Source organism: Macrobrachium nipponense, chromosome 8 (genome assembly GCF_015104395.2).
Source record: "Macrobrachium nipponense isolate FS-2020 chromosome 8, ASM1510439v2, whole genome shotgun sequence".
Lineage (NCBI taxonomy): Eukaryota > Metazoa > Arthropoda > Malacostraca > Decapoda > Palaemonidae > Macrobrachium > Macrobrachium nipponense.
The window spans coordinates 1,181,011-1,199,388 of NC_087203.1; the positions used below are offsets into that span (position 1 = coordinate 1,181,011).

At 40.0% G+C, this 18,378-nt stretch overlaps 1 protein-coding gene across 2 annotated transcripts in view; it reads left to right on the forward strand.

The window, feature by feature from the left end:
- Nucleotides 1-18,378, forward strand: part of LOC135222580 (malonate--CoA ligase ACSF3, mitochondrial-like) — a 405,816-nt gene that overhangs the window by 140,718 nt on the left and 246,720 nt on the right. Inside the window, exon 2 of one of the 2 annotated variants that reach the window (XM_064260654.1) lies at nt 4,754-4,954. The exons of the other annotated variant lie outside the window; for it this stretch is intronic. Coding sequence (XP_064116724.1) covers nt 4,754-4,954 — 201 coding nt within the window. The remainder of the gene's footprint in view (nt 1-4,753; nt 4,955-18,378) is intronic. 2 annotated transcript variants of the gene reach the window in all.

The following is an 18,378-nucleotide window of genomic DNA, read 5'->3' on the forward strand; positions in this document are numbered from 1 at the left end:
ATAGTACATCTCGCATCTTTGGTGCTGGGAAAAAAGCTGTCTTTCAAAAGTTTGTGAAAGGTAATTCTGTAATACAATCCTGTGCTGATCAGTTCCTCACCCCATCTAAGGAAAAAAAACTGACTAAAGACACTGGAACCCTGGCAATGGTTGTCCTGTTTGGCGGGAAGGGTGTTGAGTCACTGGCATCTTTGCGCCTTAGTACCTTGTACAAGAAAATTGTATCAGCAAATTCATTTGTAACACCAGAACGTCTACCCCCAACTGTATCTTCCACCTGATTTCACTGTCTCAGAATATGCTACCAAAAATAGTATGGACTGGGAAAGAGAGTGACATGGAAGAGTTAAACTTGGGTTGGAAGATAATGGACAGTCAATTGACACCAGTTATATCAGATATGAGTGCTGCCCCTGACAAGCTTTAAAAGATGATTCACTGCAATTGCAAAATTGCCTGTGGAACACCACGATATAGTTGCATAGTGTATGGGTTACCGTGTACACCTGCGTGTGGACAATGTCATTTACAGTCATGGGACAATCCGTACAACAAGGTTACATTTATTGAAGATGAGGATGATGAAGCGCAAGAGTGATATACAGTATTTGACAACTGGATATATAATGAACAATGGTTTTTGTGATATTGACAGTTGAGGTACCGATAACAACTAAAAACAATAGTTTGATTCTAAGTGATGTATTCTTAAATTATAGGTAGGCTATAGGGCAAATTATATATAGTTTACAGGAATTTTCATTCTTTTATATTCAAGGATCTTTTTGTATGTTGAGGACCATTTTAGGTGCCATCTTGGATTTCGTGATGTTATAAAAAATGACAATTTCACTTCTTCCATTGCATTCATTGACTCTCAAAACCAAGATTCAAACATCATATATACCATTCTGTGGCAAACAACAGGGAGGTTAAAATCATCTAAATGTATTGGGGCCATCCTTGACACCATCTTGGATTTCATGACGTTGAGATGATTACAAGATAATTTCAGTTTCCATTGTATTCTTAGACATCATATTTATCATTCTAGGGCAAATATTAAGGAAGCCAATTGCATTTTAATGTTCTAGCAGCCATCTTGGACGCCATCTTGGATATGACAACTTTCCGGTACTTTGGCTTTTGTTAGATTTTTAGTATGTTTATATCCATATCAAACAGAACCTGAAAGAGTCGAAAAACCTTTTCTAGCAATTTGTTTAGGGTTAAACCCTATATTTACTCTACTAATTGGCAATTAATTAAAAAGAGTGATTGTCTAACATCCACTCTGTTGAGGCTGTCATTTCTCTTGATAGAGTCTACTATTATATTGCGAGAACCTGTGAGGTGAATTGCAGACAAGTGCAACTAATTTCCTTGCACCAACAAAATGTATGTCCCTTTCAGAGGTTTCAATTTTCTGAGAGACAGGGAGACAGCCATCAGCTCCAGGAAGTTGATATGACATTTCCTCAGAGCAGGCCACCTTTCTGCTTCCTGATGATCCTCCCAGTGACCTCCCAACCTGTCCAGGAGGCATCTGTGTGTACTATCAATACAGACGGAGGAGTCAGGATGATCTGTTTTGCCAGAGACTCCTTCTTACAGCAAAGGGTCGGATTTTTTTATAGTATCACTTTGAAAAAGTATATGGTCCAAGTCCCCCTCTTATGAAGTGTTAGTTGTCGAAAGATGAGGATATTAAAATGCACCTATTCTTTATTTTCAAAAGTTTTTCGAATTTCCACCATTTTAATCCTCGTAGCCTTCACTAGAAAACTTTTTCGTTCTAATGCTCTTGTATATTAAAATGACTTCAATAAAAAATTTGCCTCTTCATACCAAAAGTCGTGTTTCAAATTACCTTACAAGTAAATATCACATTTCAATTTGTGTCCTGTGTCTTGTAACTAATCATATTCCTTTTCCTTTCTAGAACCATGCATGAATAAGAGATGAACACACAAACAACTGGCTTAGACACACTTGTAACATCAGTGGGAATAAGTATTGTCGTTGTGTAGTTTGTGTTGGTGGAAGTGGTGGTGGTAGTAATGATACAGTGCCCCCCATTTTCACGGGGGAGTAGGTTCCAGAACCTACCGTGAAAATATAAAAATCGCCTATAAAAATTCTTATAACTGGCTTATAACTGTCAAATACCTTGTACCCCTTAAACTACAATGCTTATAACTGTCTATTTTAACATTCCCTGCTTAGTTTTATCATTCAAAAAAACATATACCATAAATTATCTTTCTAAAACAATTTAATATAATTAAAACAAAAATACATCCCAAACCATCGTCCCAAAACACCCAAAGTAACCTTACATTACAGTATCCTACTACTACTTTTACTCCTAAGTAGGCTATATACACCCCTAAAAGGCTTATAACTGCCTATTTTAATAGTTCATCGCCAAACTTGGCAGTTCAAACAAAAATATACGTCAAACAATCATTCCTGAACATCCTAATATCATTTTAAAGTAATGTTGCAAAATTAAGTATCGGCCTACTACTGTTACTCTTAAGTGTCCTCCATCATTCAGACATGCTTATGTACAAATACATTTATGATCACAGGCAAAAATTTGATGAAGTCACAAAATGGGTAGTGAAGCCAGCCACCAGAGACAAATATGGAGGTCAGGTGATATAAAGGAAGGGGTAGGGCATAGGACTTTATTACAGAATCTGATAAATTTTGATGAAAGTGAAAATTAGAAGTAGGAGTCTTTTCTCAACCAGTATAAAAAGCAAGTGCCATTATAATATGCATATTGAATAAGCTTCATTTTCAACGAACTACTGCTGATGATGTTAAAATTAAATAAGAGCAGCTGATTCCAGTACCACTCAACACAGCGCTTCAGTGGCGTGGTTGGTATGGTGTTGGTGTCCCACCTCGGTGGTCGCGAGTTGGATTCTCGGCCATCCACCTATAGGTCGGCTCCCCGTTTTCAGGTCTTTTGATGAGGAAAAGGCTAATTGGAGGGGTTGCTGTGGTAGTGTTTAACACTCGCCCCAGTTCTATACCGACACCTTTTATTTAGGTGAGCGAGTCAGAGACTTCTGACATGTCCAATTTAGCAGTTCTCTGGTATCATAGCAATATTTTACTAGAAATAGTGCTAAAGGGGACACATTTCACGGAGCGACAACGGCTTCCTCGCCCGAGAAATAGATTTTTCCTACGTCAAAATCCCTTTTTTGGTGATAGAAGTTCACTCTCGACGTGAATAACCACTGGTTCCATGCAACGTAACACCATACAAACAAACAAACAAACAGTACCACCCAACACTGACCCAGCCCAGGTTTTTGTTGAATATTAGTCTGTGGAACAGCAACAGCAACAATCAGAAGAAATAGCCCAAAAAATGTTACCCATAAAGAAGCATTGCATTTATGTGATTGTGCACTACAGAGTGGACATAGTTGTTGCATGTCTTCAAATTGTAATGCTAGAAGTGCCAGTGTTGATCTCTTGGTGATTATACCTCTTATAGTATGCAATGTGTTAATAGTGTCCCTACATAATGCCGGGTGTGTAAGCATATATATTAACATAAGTTCTGCTCCAATCAGAGCCCTCAAAATCTTTAAAATTACAATTGCTCGAGTCCTGTTGGTCCTGGGAAATGGGTAAAAGAGTGCAGTGTATGTGCTAGTGCTTGGCCCTCCCTTTACCACAAAAATGTCATCTGACCACCCTCCAACCATTGTGTAAGTGACCCTGGCGCCTACCAATGCCTGTGCCCCACACACAAGTTCTGTACTTATGAACAATTCTCTTTAGGTTATACAGATCCTGAGGCTACTACATGATAATATGTTGGCGACTGTAATGGCTAATGGTAGCCTTACTGAACCTTTCAAGGTTAAGTCAGATGTAAAACAGGGTTGTGTTGCTGTTCCCACCTTGTTTTCCATATTTATAACTGTTGTTTTTTTATATAAATAAAAATACCATAATTATGCAAAATCCTAAAAATTCTTGTATGAATGAGGTAGTAGATTTGTGAAGAGAGGGAAGGATGTTTTAACAATGACTACATAACGGTGCTCGATAATCTCTTAGGTTGTCCTATAAATTAAGTTCTTTGTTTGCATTTTTGTGACAAAAAAGAAGGAATTTTTATCAAAGCCAATAGAAATGCATCCTTGACAATTGTGCAATATGTTTTTAGAAAATATCATTAACTATTTATATGAACTGTGTAAATAAATTTCATGCTTTGATCCTGAGAATTTGGAAGTAAAGGTGGCTTGATATTCTAAAATGAACTGTATTCGTTAATATTTATTGTTTGTAGGAAGTGAATGCATACGGAAAGTATGGATAAGAAAACATGAGTACATTTGTTATTTCAAGGAAGTTCTTGAAGGAAATTTACCAAATGATTCTTTAGGACACGTCACATCACACAAAAGTCTTACTTTAAGAGAAAGTATGTGAAGAAAATTAATCACGTAATACTTTAGCAAATATATCACATCCCAGAAGAGATTTCTGCATGAGAGAATATTAAAAATTTTGATGAAAAAATCAAACCTGAACATCCTTATTAAAAATTTTGATGGAAAAATCCTTATTAAAAATTTTGATGGAAAAATCCTTATTAAAAATTTTGATGGAAAAATCAAACCTGAACATCCTCCTACCCCTGCAAGTACGTTATTATTCAGCAATTTCAGATTCTAGTTATTAAACCTACTGTATACAATGCTGCCTATTTCAGAGTTGTGATGTTACCTGAATTTTCTGCTGCAGCTGCATGGAATGAATTATTGTCACTTCATTCACCAGCTGAGTCCCGGGTGAACATCTTTATGGCTGTACCCACAATTTATGTAAAAATGATTCAAGAATATGAAAATAAAATTATCAAGAATGATCGGATGCGTGATTACGTCAAAGCTCTTTGTATGCAGAACATAAGGTAACATTATTGCTTATATATTTTAAGAGTAGTTAGGTAATATGCAAGATAAGGGTAATTTTATATATGGTTATTTGCAAGTAGACCATTAGACTTACTTTTGGAGGTCATAGATCTGTTTATCATCCCAAAAGCAGTATAATATTACTTTTTATATTTGAATTCCCAGCGAACTTTATAATTATGTTAGCTCAAGTCCCCCTGTCAGCAGCAAATGGTTTTCTAAACAGCCCTGTTGATTTTTTTTTTTTTTTTCATAGGATTTCACTAGTTCATGCTCTTCCGTAATTTTTCTTTTTTGTGCTTCAGGCTATTTTCCTTCATCTCTCTATCTTGGTGATAGTTTTCCCTTAATTATTATAACCTCCACCTCTTAACCCTTACGCATTATTTAGTTGAACGTTCCTATGAGTGCCTTATTCTTTTTTTATGTTAATCACAAATAATTTGATGCATATTCAAGTACAATTTGGGATTTTCATTATTTGGTGTAATTTAGTGCATTTTTACATAACATTGTAATTACGTATATACAAATTAACATTAGATGTGGTATTTTTTGTAGTATTTCCTACAACTATATATATAATATATATATATATATATATATAATATATATATATATATATTATATATATATATATATATACATACATACATACTATATATATATATATATAATATATATTATATATATATATATATATATATATATATATATATATATATATATATATATATATATATAATATATATATATATATATATATATATATATATATATATATATATATATATATATATATATGTATATATATATATATATATATATATATATATATATATATACATATATACATATATATATTATAATATATATATATATATAAGGGATTTGACGAAGGAAAAATCTATTTCTGGGTGATTGGTCGTGTCGCCCTATGAAAGTATCCTTAACATCATTCTTTCTAGGTAAAAATTAGCCTAAAATTAACCAGAGAAAAACAAAATTAAGAAAATGTCAGTAAAACTGACTCGCTCACTCTTAAAAAGAAAAAGTGTCGGTATGATATAGGGGCGAGTGTGGAACACTACCACGAGACAAAACACCACCAATTAGACTTCCCTATCAGAATCCCCCCAAGAGAGAGCCGATACCAACGGGCGATGCAGCCTCTACTACTACTACTAGAGGACGCCACGGACAGCAGCGCCCCTAGCGGTCATCCTTAATTAAAAACATAAATACATCTTGTCCTGCAAGGGGGGGAAAAACAAACAACCATAAAAAGGTGGGTTTCATAGGGCGACACGAGCCAATCACCCAGAAATAGATTTTTCCTTCGTCAAAAAATCCCTTTTCTGGGCTCAGCTCGTGTCGGCCTATGAAAGAGTACCAGAGAAACAGACAAGATGGAAAAGGAAATAATGAAAAACAGATTAAAATGATGGATATAATATAAGTAAATCAAATACAGCATACAAATTAAGCACTTAAACTAACTTATTACAATAATCAATAACAGAATGTTAGTAAACTTAAAGCACTTAAATCGTAGATATAAAAAAATTACAAATATGCATGTAAAATAAGGAAAAAAATTTTGGATTTACTAATTAGAAATAATAATTACAATTATATACATACATGTGTCCTACCCTAGCATAAAAATAAGGATAGGTACACTCAAATCCATCATTAATACAATTAATACATTAGTTCAAATATATACAAACACATTGTGACTGAAGCTTATCACAAACCCAATTGGTGAATTTATACAAACATATTGTGTCCTACCCTAGCATAAAAATAAGGGTAGGAACACTGAAGTACATATCAGTACAAGGGTGGTTGTCCCTAGCAAAAAAATAAGGGACAATCCTATATGATACAACGCTAAAGCTATGATGTTGAGTAGCCTGACGATAGGTTGAGGCATGTTGGTTGAAGTAGGTAGAAAGGAGACCTGGATCAATACTACAACTACTAAGCAGTATCAGGGGAAACTATGTTTCCCGCTGCTACTGCTGAAAACTTTAAAGATTCCAAGGACTTTAAATAATGCCGTTTAAAGACTGTCGGGGATTTCCATCCAGTATACTTCTTAAGATCCTCAAAGTTCATATGTTGGAAATAATTAATTGAGGTGGCTACTCCCTGATATCATGTGCTTTTGGAATGACTCAGGGTTGGCTTGTTTAATGAAGTAAAGGATTGCTGTCTAATGCCTTTAACTGATAAAGTACCACCTTTTTCTCTCATAAAAGAGAGCACCTGAGGATCTAGAAGAAGTACGAGAAAGAAAGGCTCTAAGAGTTGATACTGGGCAGAGAGAAGGATCCTGTGGAAGTGGGATAACCTTCCAAGGGGCCCACCTTGCAAGAGGATCTTCATTTTTGGCTAAAAAGCTACGATCCGGGGCAAGTAGAACTTCTCCTGATGGGAGGAACTCCACATGACCCGCATCCCTGGATAGAGCCGACAGTTCTGAAATTCTAGCTCCTGAGGCTAGGCTTAGTAAGAATAATGTTTTCCTCAGGAGCATGATGAACGTACAAGATGAGTTGTCAGTATCTGAAGCTAGTTTGAGGACATCATTTAAGAACCATGAACTGTAGTAGACCTCTGAGAAGGTCTAAGGTCTAGCACCAAGGCTTTAGGGATAGATGTGAAATAAGATTCAGTCAAATCTATCTGAAAACCTACTTGAAAAATTTTCTTCAAAGCCGATTTGTGAGTGGTAATCGTGCTAGCTGCTAAGCCTTTTTCAAACAAGGATCTGAAAAAGGATATAGCCAAATTAACTGTCATGGTTGTGGTGTTCGATTCTCTCAGGAAAGATGCTAATTTTTTAACAGCTGAGTCATATTGTCTAATGGTTGACTCTCTCTTATCTGATTCTAGGAAGAGAATGTTTCTGTGGATCAATGTCAGTCATCTTTATTAGCCGCAAACTTCATGAAGTCCATAAAGTTAGGGTCTGGAGAGTTCTTGAGGAAGCGAACACAGTCCTCATTTGTAACTGATTGTGACAGTTTGGGATTGGGGATCCGTTGAGGTCGGAGACCCAATTCCAAAAGAAGAGGATACCAGTTGCTCTTGGGCCAATCCGGTGCAATCAGAGCTACTATCCCTTTGAAGGACCTTAGTTTGTCCAGGACCTTCAAGAGCAGATTCACTGGAGGAAAAACATAAATTCTCCTCCACTGATTCCAATCCAACGACAGGGCGTCCGTGGCATAGGCCAGAGGGTCCAGGTTGGGGGCCACATAGCAAGGGAGCTTGTGGTTCGCTTGTGAGGCGAAGAGATCCACTTGGAGACCTGGGACTCTCCGGCTTACCCACTGGAATGACCCGACGTCCAGAGACCACTCTGATTCCAGAGGAACTGACCGGGACAGGGCGTCTGCTATCACATTTCTTACTCCTGCCAGGTGAGTGGCAGACAGATGCCATTTGTGTTTGTTTGCTAATGCAAAGATAGCTATCATGACATGGTTCACATGCTTGGATTTGGACCCTCCTCTGTTGATGCAGTGAACTACTACTGCACTGTCCAAAACTAGCCTTAGATGTGACTTCTTCGGGGGAAGCAGTCTCTTCAGAGTAAGAAATACTGCCATTGCTTCCAACACGTTTATGTGGAGCTGGCGAAATTGAACTGACCAAGTCCCCTGAACCTGTTTGAACTGAGAGTATCCCCCCCACCCGGACAGGGAAGCATCCGTGGGTGAATGGTTAACACTGGGAGGGGATATTGAAGGGGTACCTTCTTGGCTAAGTTCTTTACTTTTGACCAAGGCCGTAGTTGGTTGGCGGGGAGGATCTGAGGAATTACTGACAACTTGTCTCGATATTTGGAGTTTGCTCTTGACCGCCAAATTCGATTTATATCTTTCAGCCTTGCTTTCAGAAGGATATCTGTTACCGAAGCAAACTGAAGAGACCCTAGGATTCTCTCCTGGTTTCTTCTTGATGTCTGTTTGCATTTGAGGAATTGCCTGACAGATTTCGCTATTTCCTTCCGTTTGGCCACTGGAATTGATAGATTGTGGGAAGACAAATCCCATTGGATTCCTAGCCACTGAAAATGAGATTCCGGGGTAAGTCTGGATTTCGTTTGTTTATCTGGAACCCCAGATGTTCCAGAAAGTGAACTACCTTTTTGGTAGCTTCGAGACATTCCTCGACTGTTGGTGCCCAGATCAACCAATCGTCGAGGTATGCCGCTACCATGATTCCCTGAGCTCTCAATTGTTGTACAACCACTTCTGCTATCTTTGTGAATACCCTGGGGGCTACATTCAGACCGAAGGGCATCACTTTGAATGAGAATGTCTGATTTCCTAGTCTGAATCCTAGGAATGGGCGGAAGTGCTGGCTATAGGATATGATAGTATGCGTCTGTAAGATCGATGGAGCATGTGACGGCTCCACGCGAAGTAGGGTTCCTTACTTGCGAGAGGGTAAGCATCTTGAACTTGTCGCAGCGAATGAAAGAGTTTAGCTTTGACAAGTCTAAGATTACCTTCTTTTTGTTGAGCCTTTCTTTGGCACGCTGAATAAGCGACCTTGAAATTTTAGATGCTTGACTCTCGCAATAGCTCCTTTCTGAAGGAGTTCTTCCGCGTAATCTATCAATTCCTTTGACGGTACCTGAAATGATTTGATTGGAGGAGGATCCTTGATCCAACTCCAGCCTAATCCTTTGGACACTATGCTCTGTGCCCAACTGCTGAAGCCCCCCTGAACCCCCACCTGTGGCGGAAGAGGAACGCCTCCCTCCTACCTGGGGAGCCTCATTGCTGATGGGCGGGTTGGCCACCACGCCCTCCTCTGAACTGCTTACTCCTTGTGTGCCCCTTCCTGCGCCACGATGACGAAAGGTAAACCTCTCGCCCTACCCCTCGGTTGAGAGTAGCCTTGAGCCTCATAAGCAGGGTTTAAAGGCAGGCGAGATAGAGTAGGAAGTAGAAGGTTGCGATTGCTGGGGCACCAGGAGGAAAGGCTGGGTCTGTTTAGATGTGGCAGGTTGTCCCTGTTGGGTAACTGGGACTGCCTGCACAAAACTGCTGCTGATGCTGAAGTTTTTTATATGGCTGGAACCTCTTACCAGCCTTCTTTGGTTTCTTGCCAGCAGTGGGAACGGATTCCTGTTTCCTCTTAGAGGAAATACCCCACCTAGCTCTAAGGCTCTGGTTGAGTCTAGCAGCTTCGTGGTGGACTTCGTTCACTGCGGACTCTGGGAAGAGATCCGCTCCCCACATGCTCGCAGCCAAGAGTCTATTATGGCTCGTGCCTGATAGTGCACTCTTGAAGGACATGCTTCCGACAGTTCCTCCTGGCTTGGAAGAAGTCAAAAGCGTCTAACAGAACCGTCTGAAACTGCGATTTCGCCAAGATCTTGAACAGCGGTTCGTTAGCGTATGAAAGTGCAGCCATTTCCGTAACGATAAGAGAGTTAAGGGACCTGCCAAACCTAGTTCGCGCATCGAACTCTGCCTGGATTAGGGAATCCGGCAGCCTAGGTAATTTCTCACCGAACTGGTCCATGGCGCAGTCCGGCTTGAGTTTACCCAGCGTGAATGTAGCTGGCAGTTTTCCCATAACTCTCCGAAGGCGGGGAAGAGTGAGAAGTAGATTCCGACTCTCTCAACTGTGGAACGGGCTCCATCCTTGAGGAACTGCCTGAAGAGCCTTCTTCTCCACCAATTTCGTGGCGAACGGAAGAGAGACCTCCTCTTCCGTCGCGAAAATAGTGAAGGGACTCTTGTAGGCCTGGAGTCTAGTGTTAGTACACTCCCAGTCCTCAAGGCAGTGAACCCATTCCCGTTGGGCGTGATCTCTACTGTAGAGGACGGACTCCTTCGAGATCTTGTCCTCTCTCGTAAGAGCCGTTGGCGTCAGCCTAGCATACCCGATGAAAGGCTGTGACAGACCCGGAGGAATAGAACTCGAAGTCCTCAATCCTTCGAGTACCAAACTCCGGGATCGAAATCATCCCGTCCTTAAAAGGAGCGTAGGCCGCTACTCTCCATGGATTCTCCATAGAGAAAGCTGGCAAGGAGTCGTAAGGCGGAAGTTGGAGAATCCCCGTGCTAGATGCAGGGAGACTGGGGGAGGAGCCTGAGATAGCCCAGCTACCCGATCCTCATTCTCTCTCATCCTATTAGAGAGTTCCTGGACCGTCTGTCCAGTTTGAGACAGACTGCTCGACAATTGCGCGAACATCTGCTCAAAACGTGTTCCCACCAAGCTGAAATTTGGGAAAAAAAAAAAAAAAAAAAAAAAAAAACCTACCATCACTCCTACCTGTTCCATCATTCCTGGTGAGACAGGAGAGGGAACGCAGGAGCTGGTGCTTGCCACCCCTGCCGGCATAGCCGGAGAGGGGGCAGCGGAGGCGGAGAAGGCAGCGACTCGGAGGTAGCGCGAGCCTTCTCCTTCGAAGCCTTGCTTCTGGAGCTCTTCGACTGGGAAGAGCTCGGCTTAGCCTTCACCGCATCGGCGTATGAAGTCGATGACTTCCTGGCCGAAGAAGACGAAGACGACTTCCTAGAAGTCGTCTTAGACAAGGTCTTCGGTTCTCTCTTTCTCCTTAGGAGGTACAGAGAGAGCGGGAGTGCGGCTAGGGATCTCGGATCCGGAAAGCCTTGGAAAGAGGCGGAAGAAGAAGGGACAGGAGAAGATCCAGGAGCGCCCAAGGAAAGACCTGGGCGCCCGACAAACCTACCTCAACCAACAAATCCTCACTTACTACGCCATCGGCTCGAGGTTCAGGTCCAGGGGCAGCGACGCCGGAACTGACTCCTGGGAGGCTACGACCCCAAACGAATGCTGGAGTTCTTGTTGGATGGCGGCTATCACTGGGGCGGCGGACAAGGGGTCGACGTAGCCCGTCGACTTGCCCGCAGGGAAGATCTGGATGGCCAGCTTCCTATCTAATATGTAGGGCTGGCCCTTGGCGGCGTTTTTCCCAAAGCCGCCCACCCCACGCTTTCAGGGTGGCGAGGGCGACTTCCCTCACACGCTAGCCTGCCAAAGAAAGGCCGGGATTAGCTACGAATTGCGGACAGGGTTGAACAGACTTACGAACTAGAAGTTGTTAGTAAAATCATAAGTAACCTCATAATGGACATACCCCATCCCCCAGCTGAGCGACCAGGTCGTAGCATATAGCGCAGGCCTCGGGGTGCCAGACGATCGACTCGTTGTACGAAGTGGCACCCGGGGCTGAGACCTGCACTCGTCATGTCCACAGGGGTCATACAGCGTCGCATACAGGCGAGGACCTGGCCAGTTGGTAGCCTGGTAAGTTGAAAAAGTACATGAGTACAGAGTAAACACTTACAGCCTAACATATGCTCCGCTGGTGCCGGAGCGATAAAGTTAGATAAAACCAGAGCCCCGCTAAAATACGTGTGGTAACCAGGTTGGAAGATAGGCTATGGCTCCGCCAATGGCGGAGGCACAAGAATCAACCAACTAGGAGTGGTGGTAATGGAAACCACGACGGACAATGGCGGGGATGGTTGATAAAATGAATATAATAATACACAATTCATTGTAAAATATCTTATAATAGGGTATATATCCTTAAAGTAGCAAAATAACAACATTAAAACAACTTCTCTCCACCCGTCTACTAGAAGAGTGCGTAGGTAAGGGTAAGCTCCCTTCCCGGTAGCGGGGAGAGATATAAGGATATAGTAGGCAAGCAATCGACCATCCATAGCACCCACCCTGCCCGCTAGCGGAGCCAATATCCTATAAACCAAAGGGGCCCCGGCTGCGACGGAAGGCTCCTTTCGTAATCGTAAGGGAGGTGGCTGAGCAATGGGGGAGGGGGGGGGGATGGAGGTCCCGGCGAAAACACGGCGGGAGCGAGGAAAGGGGGGAGGGATGGCCTACTCCTCCCCGCCTCACCAACTACCCGTATGGAGACCCGGTACCTCATAGTGGTCGCCCTATACCCCCTGCTGGCGGAACACCCCCCGGTCACCATCGAGAGTGTGAGAGAAGGCGATGAGGTTGTTATTGACAACCAGGGTGTCCCCCAGCTCCTCCCTACATCAGAGAGGGAGGGAAGGGGCAGGGTAAGGTGCTATAGTACACGTGACCGCAAGTGGCCTAGCCGCGAGCAACACAACCGTGGTAGGGCCACGTGAAACCAAGCTGTACCAACATTGTGGAACAAGCACCTAGGCTAGCCTAACACCCTAAAATAAAATCATACATCGAAAAGGGGGAGAACACTTTTAGTAAAAGAGAAAGAAGCCCAGGAGGAGGCAAACTGTTCCGAGAAACAGAAGCCTACTCGGAGCCAGCGATAGCCGATGAAGAGCAAGAGCCTGATGCTGGGTGGGCCGAGAATAATAAAAATAGCCCTAAATACCAAGCTAAGAGAAAGGTAAGAGGGCTGAACTAGCTAAAACTCGATGTAAACAATGAATGTGAAAAAAGTAAGCCCATAAGCATAAGAGTCCCCAGTATGGAGGACCGGGAATTCTTACGAGGCGGCATGGCCGCCACGAGACAACCGAGGAACCGTATATGACCTATAAAAAGGAAAATACTGGTACCCGGAAGATAAAATTACAGTAAAATGTTACTTATGAGTTACTTAACTTAGCCGTGGCGATTGCAGAGCGTTCCATGGTATAGAAGTGGATAATCCCAAGAAAAAACACGAGCACAAGAAAATGGCGACTTGTCGCTGGTGCTAAAAATTAAGGATGTCCGCTAGGGGCGCTGCTGTCCGTGGCGTCCTCTAGTAGTAGTAGTAGAGGCTGCATCGCCCGTGGTATCAGCTCTCTCTTGGGGGGATTCTGATAGGGTAAGTTCTATTGGTGTTTGTCTCGTGGTAGTGTTCCACACTCGCCCCATATCATACCGACACTTCTTTTTAAGAGTGAGCGAGTCAGTTTTACTGACATTTTCTTAATTTTGTTTTTCTCTGGTAATTTTAGGCTAATTTTACCTAGAAAGAATGATGTTAAGGATACTTTCATAGGCCGACACGAGCTGAGCCCAGAAATATATATATATATTATATATATATATATATATATATATATATAATAGATATATATATATATATATATATATGGTAAATACCTGACATTTTATGCGTTTTTTGTAGTAGCAGCACTTCTTGTACCTACTGCAATAATTTCCCTTAGAGGTTGAATGAGGACCTTTATCTTTTACGTAGTGTGGGGATATGTTGGTAAAGTTTGTAGCTCAAATGTAGCTTCTAAAGATTATAAAAGATAGATCAGTGTCAGTGGAAACTGTATTAAGATTTGTTATAACTACCCCAAGAACTCAGGTAAGTAATCTTTATATTAAGTTTCGGATGTTTCTGTAACCCCTTCTGTTTCAGCTTTGTCGACTTTACCGAGTCTTGCAAAATTTCTTAGAGAATCTGTGAAATTATTGATCTTCTCTAGGAGTGCTTTAGTACTGTTAGTGCAGTAGCCATGATATGTTGGTGGGTTTCAATAATACACCCAGATAAAAAGTTACTTTATTCTGGAAGACAGGGACAGTACACACAACTACAAAAGGTTGTCGGGAGTAACTCAGCAACAACAAAGCATTATGGGAAAAAGATAAATGAAAGCGCACAAGCGCATCATAATTGAATGAGCATTATCTTCATCATGTATTGAAACCAATAAAAGTTTACTTTCCTAACAAGTACAAACTGATATGACCTCTCTGGCTTATCATTCAGCCATTTTTCCCTGTAAGAAACCATTGTTTTGGAGGTTACTCCCTTAATGTAGAACATTATGGTAGGTTTGTTTATAGTAAGTTTAGTGGGTTTGTGTGGAAAAATCTAGTATTGATTTATTTTTAAAGTAAATTATTTTGCTTATTTTTATTTGTTGAATGATTAATTTTATTTGTTAAGGTCGTTTGTTTATTTGTTTTGTTTTGTTTTTTAATAGGTGTGAAATTACTCCCCCTTTGTATTCATGGTTCTTGCCATTATATGGATTAAAGCATGAAAAATGCACCTTCGCGGGAGACAGAGGATGTCATTAGCTTTTGAGCCTTTAAAGTGACTGATTCGAGCCTTTAAAGTAACTGATTCGAGCCTTTAAAGTAACTGATTCGAAGCATTGCCTAGTGCGCAACCATAGTAAAAAGAATTGTATCAATGTATAATAAAGACAGTGTAATTTGGATATTATTTTCCATTTTTGACGAGGCTTCGTTCGATCGAAGCTCTGGGAACGTGGTATTGCTGTTACTTACTTACTTACTTACTTACTTACTTACTTACTTACTTACTTACTTACTTACTTACTTACTTACTTAATCAATCTTCTGGACCCACGGGATGCATAGGGCCTCAATGAATTCATGCCATATGTCTCTTTCCTATGTCATCTCTCTGAGCTCCATTTAATTATCAGATCCAACCTCCCTTCACATTGTCATCAGCCACGTTTCTCTTGGTCTACCACGTCCTCTCCTGCCCAATGGCTTTCATTCAGGTGCATACTGGACTAACTCATCTTCTCTTCTTAAAACATGCCCCATCCATTTCCATCTTGATAATCTAACTATATCGGTCACATTGGGCACCCCTGCCATCTCACGAATTGCTGCATTTGTTATATGCTGCTGCCATTTGATTCCCAAAATCCTTCTTAATGCTTTATTCTCAAAGGCAAGAATCTGCATCAGTTGTTACAGTGCTGTATCACGACTGGTGCCCATAAGTTAATATCGATCTTACAAGTGAAATGTTATTTTTATTTTGCTTTGAACTGGTATTTGATTTGACCTCCAAACTGTTTTTAGCAGATCACCACTCTGAATCTGCATGACCTCAGTCTGTCTCTGGCTGATCACCAATCCACCCTTTCTCCCCTCCAGTACTAACCTATCAATCATTTCCTGCATTTCAGCCATTGTAGAGGCAATTAGAACTATATCATCTGCGTATTCAAGATCACATAATCTCTGGTCCCCTTTTTATTGAATGCCATTGCTCATTCCTTGCATTATCTTGGTCATGAAATAATCAATCACCATAATAAACAGTAGAGGGGACAGTATTCCACCTTGTAGTACTCCAGTCTTGACTTCAAATGAATCTGTAAGACTACTATTAACCATTACCCTACAACAAGTTCCACTATTCATATCCATTATGATGTTTACAATCTTTTCTGGTATCCCATAGTGCCTCAGAATCTTTCTTAACCCTCTTACGCCGACTGGACATATTTTACGTCGACATTTTTTGTCTCCCGTGCGCCGACTGGACGTATTTTACGTCGACTTACAAAAGTTTTTTTTAAAATTCGCGGAAAAATACTTATAGGCCTACCAGCCTAAAACTTTTGAATCACTTTTGTCGCGCCTTGGGGGATGCTGGGAGTTCACGGAATCAAGGTGTTTGTTTTGTTTACAAAATCGTTACGCAGGGCGCAACAAGCGCGAATTTCTTTCTTGCCGCACTAAAAAGTATATTTGACATATCTCGGAAATTATTTAGTCACTTTGACATAATTTTTGTACCATTGTAAATTAGCCGTTACATGAAGTATTATATACGAAAATGTGCGCATTTTTATGTAGAATACAACAATAAAATACTCATGATTATAGCGTTTATCAGTTTTGAGATATTTTCATATAAATAATGATAATTGCCAAAATTTCAACTTCGGTCAACTTGACTCTAACCGAAATTGGTTGACACACTGCAATTGTAAGCTAAAACTCTTATATTTAGTAATATTCAATATCTACCTTAATTTTGCAACTAATTGGAAGTCTCTAGCACAATATTTCGATTTATGGTGAATTTATGAAAAACTTTTTCCTTAAGTCAGTCCGCGCGGTAAACTCTTCCGAAAAATCATACATGCGATTGTGGTAATGTTTGCACCATTTTAAAATTAGCCGTTATATAAAGTTTTATATATGGAAATGTGCGCAATTTCATGCACAATACAACTAAAAACAACCCATGGTTGTAGCTTTTATCAGTTTTGAGATATTTTCATATAAATAACAATAATTGCCAAAATTTCAACCTTCGATCAACTTTGACTCTACCGAAATGGTCGAAAAACGCAATTGTAAGCTAAAACGCTTTAGCACAATATTTCGATTTATGGTGAATTTATGAAAAAATCATACGTGCGATTGTGGTAATGTTTGCACCATTTTAAAGTAGCCGTTACATAAAGTTTTATATATGAAAATGTGCGCAATTTCATGTAGAATACAACAAAAATAATTAAAGGTTGTAGCTTTTCTCATTTTTGAAATATTTGCATATAAATCACGATAAATAGAAAAAAACCACGTTCGGTCAACTTTGACTCTACCGAAATGGTCGAAAAACGCAATTGTAAGCTAAAACTTTTACAGTCTAGTAATATTCAGTCATTTATCTTCATCTTGAAACAAATTCGAAGTCTCTAGCAAAATATTTAGATTTATGGTGAATTTAAAAAAAAATCTTTCCTTCCCTCCGCGCGCGGATTCTCCGCCACAAATCTCCGAAATGAGTACGTACCATTCTCGGAATATTTGCTCCATTTCATATTAGGCATTTCATAGAGTTTTATATATGAAAATGTGCGCAATTTCATGTAGAATAAAACGAAAAATATTTGAAGGTTGTAGCTTTTCTTATTTCCAAAATAATTGCATATAAAAAATATATAAATAAAAAATTCGACATTTGGTCAACTTTAACTCGTCAGATATGGTCGAAAACTGCAATTGTAAGCTAAAACGCTTATAATATAGTAATATTTGGAAGTCTCTAGCACAATATTTCGATTTATGGTGAATTTATGAAAAAATCATACGTGCGATTGTGGTAATGTTTGCACCATTTTAAAGTAGCCGTTACATAAAGTTTTATATATGAAAATGTGCGCAATTTCATGTAGAATACAACAAAAATAATTAAAGGTTGTAGCTTTTCTCATTTTTGAAATATTTGCATATAAATCACGATAAATAGAAAAAAACCACGTTCGGTCAACTTTGACTCTACCGAAATGGTCGAAAAACGCAATTGTAAGCTAAAACTTTTACAGTCTAGTAATATTCAGTCATTTATCTTCATCTTGAAACAAATTCGAAGTCTCTAGCAAAATATTTAGATTTATGGTGAATTTAAAAAAAAATCTTTCCTTCCCTCCGCGCGCGGATTCTCCGCCACAAATCTCCGAAATGAGTACGTACCATTCTCGGAATATTTGCTCCATTTCATATTAGGCATTTCATAGAGTTTTATATATGAAAATGTGCGCAATTTCATGTAGAATAAAACGAAAAATATTTGAAGGTTGTAGCTTTTCTTATTTCCGAAATAATTGCATATAAAAAATATATAAATAAAAAATTCGACATTTGGTCAACTTTAACTCGTCAG